This window comes from Drosophila takahashii, chromosome 3L, assembly GCF_030179915.1.
Source record: "Drosophila takahashii strain IR98-3 E-12201 chromosome 3L, DtakHiC1v2, whole genome shotgun sequence".
Taxonomy (NCBI): Eukaryota; Metazoa; Arthropoda; class Insecta; order Diptera; family Drosophilidae; genus Drosophila; species Drosophila takahashii.
In genome coordinates, this window is record NC_091680.1 from 17892793 (window position 1) to 17903056 (window position 10264).

Consider the following 10264-nt stretch of genomic DNA (forward strand, 5'->3'; position numbering starts at 1 on the left):
AGGGAGTGAGACGGCGATGTGCTAAGGTATTTACTTACTGTGCCATTGCCATTCGATTTAAAGTTAACCTTTGGGCGGTGGCTGGGGGTACAAGGAAGGCATTGTGCCTTTTGTGCCCACTGGGCCCCGGGTCTTTGGTCTTCAGTCTTTAGTATTTCGTCTTCGGTCTTCTGGTCCATTGTGTGCTCACTTCCGCTGCTGCTTTTCTTCTCATCATTCTCGTTCTCATTGCATTTAACGCTCATTTCTGGATTCATTATTTATTGTGATTCCTCTAAAAACGAGTAGCCGAGGACGAAACGAAAAAAAGTGTGAAGCTGGATGAATGGTGAGCTCCTGAACAAAGGCCCGGTCTTTCCGGTTTGAGTTCCAGTTCCAATACCGAAAGTATTCTTTGCACATTTCGGAATATGATTAATTGCCGAGTCAATTGATATTTTATTGGTCTAGGAAGTTTCCACCGTCTCAATCGTTGCGGAAGTTGCATTCGAACCGGAACTGTCAGCGGCTTAAGGTTCTCCATCCCTCAGTCTTGTTAAAATGTTTGCCTCAAATGCTGACAAATGGGTTGTGCCGTCGCTTATGAGGCGGACAAACATCAATTGAAAGGGCAGCTGGTAAAAAAAAGAGGAAAGATTTAACAACACATGAAACGAGTAGCCGACGTCGCGACGGGCAAACAACAGGGCCAAGTACAAGACTTGAAAATCTTTAACCCGCTGCAACTAACAAGTTTCTTGTTAAGACAACGTCGGGGCCAATAAAACAACAACGGTCCAAAGGGAAGCGGCGCATGCGCACCCATATTGAATCTTGGTAACATACGAAATATATACGCAAACGGATATATATGACTGCGACTCGGTCAGCTGTCCGTTCCCATAAGTCACTTCTCACCGACTTCGGGTTCTCTGTTTGGTCAAAGTGCGTTATGTTTGCCCTTCGGATTGCCGGCGATTTTCCTCATGTCTGACATTATTCCGGGGAATATGTAAACAAAATTGGACTGAAGCATTAAAATAGTTGATGTACCTACTATATAAAACAAAGCATTTTTACAAAAAACTTGCTTTAAAGTTCTCACATTATAGCTAGAACTTTTAGATTAGTCCCTTTATTATTTTTATAAAATTTGTATACGAAATTGAGGGGCAAAAAATGATAAATTAATTTTTAAAATATTTTACAAGGGACTGTTTCATAAAGATTTATAAATTTTCTGTTAGTTTTACTTAAAAAAATATAAATTATAAAATCGCATCCGAACCGATGGTTTAATCTTCAAAACTTCCCAAAATAAAAACCGAAATGCCTCAGACTTTCAATATTATTTGCATTTATGTTTGGTACTCTGGTAGTTGAGGGCCCTTCGCCAGACCCTGTTTTACCTAATTACACACAATGCTGGCCCCTTTCCAATATTGTTTCTCCCTCTAATTGTTTAAGTGCTTTTAGCGTTTGGTCAAATAATTTTCATATGCAAGTTGGGCCGCACTCACATGGCAAACAAACCTTCCCAGTTACCATAAAGCATAACCATATGAGTGTACCTCGCCTTTATTTTAAGCTGTTGGATTCGGGTTTTATTGCTGGGAAATTCTCACACATTGTCGCAAATTGAGAGGGTAGATCGAGGCTTTCCGATGTGTAACGTGAGAGTTGGAAAAAAATAAGCTTGTGGCACCTGTCTCGCCCAGCTTGTGGCACACATAAAAATAAAAACGCAAACTTCCGTTACCTGCATGTGCAGTGCAGCAATCACTGTGTTTTGGATCTGGTTTTGGAAAGGAAATTACGCAGGCTATTCGGCTGTTCCTATGTAGAGCAGTTTCTAGCTTTACGAGCTAACGATACAAGCCTTTTTAATGGGATTTTGTTTACAATTCTTGAATAGGCATTTAAATTTGTTATGACATTGCAGAGCAGCCTTTCTCTAATAGTCAGTTAAAGTCGAACTTCAAAGCGATGGTTCTTTGCAATATCTTTATCGAAGTACAAACAATAAAATAACCATCCAAAACTATTTATTAAGATAGGAACATTCTTAATTTTCTCTAGCAAATGTTTTTCCCATTAAATAAGTTAAAAGATAAAACCAGTTTAAATGTCGGTCTCGCAGATTTAATTTCTTTCTGCTCCCAAGAAAATTGTACCGTACTTCTTTTGCCATAAATTTCTTAAATTTATTTGCTGCCGAATGCAACAAATCAAATTTATAAAATGCAAAGCCCAAGCAACTATTAACAGCCATACACAAAGTTGCCTCAAATTTGGGTAATATATAAATTTAACAAGTTTACTTATTGGTTAGTTTATGAGAGATAAAAAGCAGTCGAAAAAGATTTGCATCTCTCTGTGAAAAATAAATTTTGTGTGCAAAATTCTGGAAGACGGAAATATGCCAGTTATGTCGGTGGTGCAGAGGGGTTTATGTGGAGGAAAACCGCATGCCGTAAGGCCAGGAAAATGTGCCCCGCTCCCCGTTTCCCGCCCCGCCCATCCAGATCCCGCCACATATGTTGGCACAAAGTTATGGCCATTTAAAGTTGATTTTCTTGTTGTCACTGCTGTTTTTTTTTCTCCGTTTTTTCTTTGTCGACTTGTAAATAGTTGTTTGCTCTGCATGCCAAGAATGAGAAATGCATCTCAAATGTATCGGATGACACAATATTTTTGGGAACTGCTCTAGTGCAACACTTTCGAGTCCTCGACAGCTCGCCTAGAAAAATATCAATTTCAAGTGCGTCACTTTTGGACTGTAAACCGCACTAAAAGGCTCCACTTAGGCCAGGACATGTCTGCGACCCATAAATATACATTCTGCGGAGGAGTATGTATTTTTTATGGAGTCTTAATTATGCCACAGCACTTGAGCTGTTTTAGTTTTTGGTCGTAGGTCCTCGGTGGTCTTCAGTCTTACTCTACGTCTAAGTCTTAGTCTTTATGGGCTACAGCATTTCGTCGAGGACGTGCTGCCCGTTTGACGGTTGAGTTACAATTGCCGGGGAGAGAGTCCCTGCACCCATGGATTTCGTATAGCCAGATAAATGAGTGGGTATTATGAGTGGAACTGCGAGAACTGAGTTTTCTACCAGAGAGAAAGAGATTCTCTGGTTCTCCAAACCAGTTCCGACTACCTGCTGGCTGGTTTATCTGAGAGCAGAGTCGCCTTCGCAAGGCCGTCTCTCTTTGAAAAACCGATGCAGCTGCCTCTGCCACCACCATCTAACCATCCAAACCGCCGCTCCATCGTTTTTACCACTCAACCACCCCGGCTGAAAACGGCTGCCGAGGTATCGTTTGTGCAGCAGTCGCTTCGTTAAATCAGTGTAGTTCGTTGCCTCGTCGTGAGCGGTTGTCTGCCTTCCATATAGAGCCCATCAGCGACTTAGTTCCTCTCTTACCAGAGTTGGTAACACGAAATACGAAATACGTAAATCTAACGAAAACCTAACAACAACTTGAAGCGTGCAGCCAAAGCGAACCATTGGATTATCGCGCACGTTTCTCAAACAATCAGCAAACTAAAAACAAAATACAAAACAAAACACAAGCAAACAAATTTTATTTTGACAAAAACACGCATGTTTTAGTTAAGCAAATGTGACAAAACATAATATTGGCGAAAACAAGAAAATTTGAAAAAGTGAATAACAGTGAAAACTCAAACACATCACACAAGCAAAACAAAACGAAACACTGAATTCTGCATTTTAAGTTCTGTTCATCAACGATTTGATCGGCTGAAAACCAGAAATTGTTGCCAAACAATCTTCAAAGACAAACAATAGGTAAGTTTCACTGGTGGCAAAAATTGTGAAAAGTTTAAAGTGGAATATTGTGGAAGTTAGGAAAATAGAAAACTGTGTTGGAAAAAGTTTGAAACAAATTAAATTACCCGTTCAGAATTTAATAAAAATAGAGAATGTATAAAAAAAATGTTTATAAAAATAGTTTCAAAAAATCTTCTACCAGAAATTAATTATAACTTCATTTCAAAATTGATATTCAGGAAGAAAAATCTAAAAATGTGAATAGTTTAGAATTTTAAATAATTTTTCCCAACAAGCTATAAAGATAAAATCTAAAAATATTTTTAACATAAATTTAAAATGTTTGCTTGACGAACTCACTAAATTTCAATCAATAGAAATAGTTCCACGAAAATAGGCTAATTAACCGAACTCAACAGAAACTAATTTCGAAAATCTCTCCCTCGTTTGTCTACCCGCAGCACTATGGAAAACTGAAAAAGTCCCAAGGAAAACTGCGAAAGAATCGAAACACAGCGAGTGTAAACTGAGCGACCGAAAAGAGAGACAGAAAAATCAGAGACCAAGATGCAGCGCAACATGATGATCGCGTTCGTGGGCATCTGGTGCATTTTGGCCAGCATGGCAGTGGAGCCCGCGGCTGGTTTGGCCAATTGCCCGCCCGGCTGTCAGTGCGACGATAATACCCTGGTGGTTCAGTGCGGCGAGGGCCAGCTGGACGTGCTGCCCATCGCTTTGAATCCCTCCATCCAGCGACTGGTGATCAAGAGCAACAAGATCAAGACCATCGACTCGTCCATTCAGTTCTACGCGGAGCTGACCTTCCTCGATTTGTCCTCGAATCACCTGATGACCATACCCCAGCGCACCTTCGCCTACCAGAAGAAGCTACAGGAGGTGCATCTGAATCACAACAAGATTGGCCAGATCAGCAATAAGACCTTTATCGGTTTGTCGGCCGTGACTGTTCTCAATTTGCGTGGCAACCAAATCTCGGAGCTCCACCAGGGCACTTTCACGCCGCTGCTGAAGGTGGAGGAGCTGAATCTGGGCGAGAATCGCATTGGCTATCTCGATCCCAAGGCCTTCGATGGTCTCAGCCAGCTGCGCATCTTGTATCTGGATGACAATGCCCTGACCTCCGTTCCCGATCCCGTCATCTTCCAGGCCATGCCCAGCCTGGCCGAGCTCTTCCTGGGCATGAACACGCTGCAGAGCATCCAGGCTGGGGCCTTCCAGGATCTCAAGGGTCTGACGCGTCTGGAGCTGAAGGGCGCCAGTCTGCGCAACATTTCGCACGACAGCTTTTTGGGCCTCGAGGAGCTGCGCATCCTGGATCTCTCCGACAATCGCCTGGATCGCATTCCCTCCGTGGGTCTCAGCAAGCTGGTGCGTCTGGAGCAGCTTTCCCTGGGTCAGAATGACTTTGAGGTGATCAGCGAGGGCGCCTTTCTGGGCCTGAAGCAGCTGAAGCGTCTGGAGGTCAATGGAGCCCTCAAGCTGAAGCGCGTGATGACTGGAGCTTTCAGCGATAATGCTAACCTGGAGTATCTGAATCTCTCGTCCAACAAAATGCTCGTTGAGGTTCAGGAAGGTGCTCTCAGTGGACTGCCCCATTTGCGCCATGTGATGCTGAAGGCCAATGCTTTGACCTCTTTGGCCGAGGGCCTGTTCCCCTGGAAGGATCTGCTCACCCTGGATCTCTCGGAGAATCCCCTGTCCTGCGATTGCCGCGTCATGTGGCTGCACAACCTGCTGGTGGCCAAGAATGCCAGTCAGGAGGAGGTTTCCGAGCTGATTTGCGAGTTCCCCGAGCGTCTGCGTGGCGAATCCCTGCGTCACTTGAACCCCGCCCTCATGGGCTGCACCCATGCCGATCCTCGCAAGCAGGCTCTGATTGGAGCTCTCCTAGTGGGTTCCGCTGCCACCATTACCGCCTTGGCTCTGGTCATCTACCGCTGCCGCCACAAGATCCGCGAGACCATCAAGGGCGGCGGCGGTCTGTGGGGCAACTCGGCGCTGGGACGCAAGGAGCGCGAGTATCAGAAGACCTTCTGCGACGAGGACTACATGTCGCGTCACCAGCATCATCCCTGCTCCCTGGGCATTCACTCCACCTTCCCGAACACCTACACGGCGCCCCATCATCCGGGAGTTACCCACCATTACGGAATGTGCCCCATGCCGGCGGTCAATGATCTGGGTGCCGTCGATCCGCAGCAAAAGTTTCAGCAGCTGGCGGTGTCCACGATGGTCAGCGAGAAGAAACTGAACAATAATAAGGGTTTGGTATCCCAAGGAGCCGTCGATGACAGCGCCTCGTTTGTGCTGCACATGAAGTCGGCCACTATGGGAAGGGATGTCGGCCATCAGGCGAATCCCCAGCTGAATCACTACACCAAGCCGCAGTTCCTGGCCGCCACCGCCACAGTGGGCGACTCGTGCTACTCGTACGCAGATGTGCCCATGGTGCACGGTGCCCCCTTGAATCAGCCGCAGTTGCGTTTGACTCAGGAGCACTTCAAGCAACGCGAACTGTACGATCAGGAAATGATGGGTGGTGAGATCCTCGACCACAACTACATCTACAGCAATACCCACTACTCGATGCCGCTAGAGCAGCTGGGTCGCAGCAAGACGCCCACGCCGCCACCGATGCCGCCGGCCTTGCCGCTGAGGAATGGTCTGTGTGCCACCACGGGAAGGAGGTCCTTCCAGCAAAAGACCGCCGCCCAGAAGCAACAGCAGCAGCAGCAGCAGAACAACAACACCCTGCGTCAGTTCACGCACTGATCCTCGACCTATCGACGCAGGCAGCTGAGCATCTATGCTTAGTAGTCCGCTGCCCAACACTGTGATGCCAAAACCCTAAAGAACCCACTCCCTCCTCCCTACCCACACACAATTAGAGTTTAGTTAGGAAATAAGGAAAACATTGTAGTAGCTGTAATCGGAATACAACCTAGGCATTAAGTCAGACGAAAAATCTTGCCTTGTATATATAACTCTAGAAACGCACTCTTTTCGAACCTATAGAACACTGAAGGATCTCCCATTCTATCAGCACTTTGCCAACACTACTGTTTTCCTAACCCCTCCGAGCATAAGTTAATCGTAGCCCTAAGACCCCCATGAATTGTAAATGATATACGAGTTTAGATAAACTAAAGACAACAAAGCACTGAGAGTCATTGTAAGCTTAATTTTAACTTATTTAATTTATTGTTAAATGCAAAATCGAATCAAATGCAAACCACTATTTATGTATTAGTTAGACAAGAAATTTATGCAAATTTAAGCGAAAACCAGAAATATGAAGAGAAAACAAAAATATACGCAATGAAAACAGAAACTCATTTCAAAAACAAAAACCTACACTGTGTACTTAATTCAGCAGCTTTCCTTTTCAGCCCGCAGTTCTTCACATGCCGTGGAAATTTGCCTTTAATTAAACATTTTCCGTTTGCAGCGGCAACTTTTCCTCTGTGTCAATTTGTCTCGACATTTTCACTTTTTTTTTTGCCGGTTTTCCACGGGCTCAAAACTTTTGACTTTCAATTCAATTAAAAGTAAGTTGAGGGCTTGCATGCCGAGAGGACGGGGTATAAAAAAGGCAGCAAAATTAATATACTATTATTCAATAGTAACAAGCTTGGAAACTTTTGCAGACCCCGGCTCAAGCAGAGCGTGGAAAAAAGTGAAAAGGGGTGGGAGTATACATAATTTTCAATTGAATGTGCAGGGAAAACACATGTGCAACTACCATTTGTACTACCCCTTCATTGTCACCTGCAATGCAGCTGTCGCCTGGCGGAACAGAAAGTTGCCAACTCACCGACCGTCGAAGTTTGCCCCTGGGAACCCTGAAGAACCCTACTTTTCGTTATTTTTCCCTGCTCAATTTCAAGCCAAATCGAAACCCATTTAGACAATTACCAAAATAGAAATCATTCCAGAACTTCCAGCGAGCAATGCACGGTAATAACAATAAATAAATAACAAAGGCAAATAGCGGCCAGAACCAAGCCCCCAATGGCCAACAATAAAAGATACTCAACCTCTGACTGATTTCCCCAACGGACTTCGGAATCCATCATCAAATTTCGATTAAAAGGCGCGTGTACTCGAGTCTCGAGATTTCATATTCGAGAACGATTCAGCTGAACAGCAAGAGAGAAAGAGAGTTGAGAGTCATTCGCACTATTCAAAGCTTCATTAGGAGGCAAAGTAACGAAAACATTTTGATTTCGATCATTACAATTTCCTTTCATGGCCCCCAGTCGAGTGAAAGAGCTACCGAAGGGGCCGCTGGCAAGGGTTAGTGGATCAAGCATCAAGCCACGAAGCAAAAGCGAATGTAATCATTAATTCGCCTCAACACACTCAGCTGCAGATACACAGATACAGATACGCCGAGATACAGATTCCGGCAACGAGATACATTTACAGATTGCGAGCCCCAACTTTATTCTGGCTCTGAAGACTCGCAACCTGAAACCTGAAGCCCCGGCATCAGCATTAAACCCGAAGGCAATAATTATCGAACCGAAAGCCGTCGACTGGTCCAAATATTGAAGACCATTGTGGCCCATCTGGCTGGCTGGCTGGCTGATTGTATGATGACCATGTTGAAAATGCTCATTAAAGGTACTTCAGAAATTAAAGCATTTCACAATTGTTCCAAAGCGAGAGTCCGACCAGGCTTACGGTTTACAGTTTAGAGTTCAGAGAGATTGAGATTTCGTTTTCGATTTGGATTCGGCCCGCTATTTATCAGATGTTGTTATCTATCTTCACTCGAAGCTCAATTAACGTGGTCTTGAATGTCTTTCTGGGGTCAAACTTGGGGGCGAAACCGATGAGTTTCGGTTGGATTGGTGGGGCAGGGAGGTTAGAAAGAAAGAAAAGAAAGGCTGGATTTAACACTTAAATTCATTCTTTTGGCTGCCTTTTGATAGAAGTTGGTAATTTCATTTTTCCGCTTTAAACAGAAACTGCTACAATTACATAGTGTTAACTTTGGCGGTAGGTTTCTTTAAAGTATGAGGAAAATTATCTATGCAGTGTATGTCTATTAATATACTACAGTATTATAAATGCCGGTTCTTTTTTTAAGCGTTACAAAAATAAATTCTATTAAATCTCCTTTGATTTTTATGTTTTGTTAATATTATATGAAAGCAAAGTCCATTCCTTTCTTTGTCGTTTTTCTTTTTAAGTAATTAGAAAATAATTTAAATTAAAACTACTTGGATTTGTATGATTAGGTAATATTATATAAATACAAAAATATTTTCTTATTCCATTATGGCTCCTTTGATTTTCATAATTAGTTAATATATTAAGATTTAACTATTATATTCATACAAAAATCATTCATTACACAGGAAAACATCCTCTTAAGGGATAAATTCGGATTAATGCTTTAGCTTTACCGAAAATTTAGTCAGTTCCAGATTCACTTATCACCCCATTTAGTCATGGTCGACTATAAAACCCAAGGCAGGTAACACGTGAAACTTAAGCCCGGGGCGTGAAGACACCCAGCCGCAGATCGGCTATTCCCTTTCCCCCCGCTCGAAAACTCATAAAGTGCCCAAAGACAGTTTTCATTTGACAAAAATTTGTGTGCATCTTTTGGGTTTTTTGTTACACCTTACAATGGCCATAACCGAGCCGAAGAGCTGGGCCTTGGGTCTTCGGCGGACCCATGCCGAGTGCTGTGAAATTTCCCAACAATAACCCGGGCCCAATTGTCCCGCTGCGAGGAGAGGTATTCTCCGCTGAGGAGAATACCGTGACGCTAGTCCCATGCTGTGAGCTCAGGGCTTGGTTCTCCTGCTCGACTCACATTAATTTCTCATCATTTGGCATTGGCAGGCCAAGTAGGGAAGGGTCTAAAGCAAGGGACAAGACTACCAACTGCGTATTAATGGAAATGTTATAAGAGATTAGCAGGCATCCGCACCGAGAGATACAAAGGTGCCCAAGAACACTGGATACAATTGCAACTGTTTGTGTACGCTTAATGCGAATCTGTATGCTTCGTCCCATACGAATACCATTTGCAGAAAGCGGCGACTGACAGTGTAACTCGGGGCGTGATCTACCTAAAAACCCAACTCATTATGGTCAATCATTGCCGTCGATGTAGATTTTCGGTTCCCCCTCGGAGATTGTGCAAGACTTTCCCAACAATCGAGTGGTAATCAATCTGACAAGCTACCGCGTTTCGGTCAATTGTTTTCTCCGATTGTTTCCCTATATGGGGCAGAAAATGAGGTCATATTGGGAAATCTTGGCCAGGGAGATGCCTAACAAAGGAGCAAGCGGTCTAGGGTTGCAATAATGTTTGTTGGGATAAGAAACTGTACAACAAGGAGATCGGATAACTATATCGGATTGCAAAGATAAATGACTCAAGATATCATTATTTTATTCTGTCTTTTTATTGTAATTTATTGGTTGAAATATTAAGATATTTTATAATA

At 43.6% G+C, this 10264-nt stretch overlaps 1 protein-coding gene across 1 annotated transcript; it reads left to right on the forward strand.

The window, feature by feature from the left end:
• The first annotated feature begins 3319 nt into the window (after nt 1-3319).
• On the forward strand, nt 3320-7144 carry trn (tartan). Its single transcript, XM_017139357.3, has 2 exons — nt 3320-3791; nt 4235-7144. Exon 2 carries the CDS (start codon nt 4341-4343, stop codon nt 6564-6566), a length of 2226 nt encoding a protein of 741 aa, XP_016994846.2. The 5' UTR covers nt 3320-3791; nt 4235-4340; the 3' UTR covers nt 6567-7144.
• The last annotated feature ends 3120 nt before the right edge of the window (nt 7145-10264 follow it).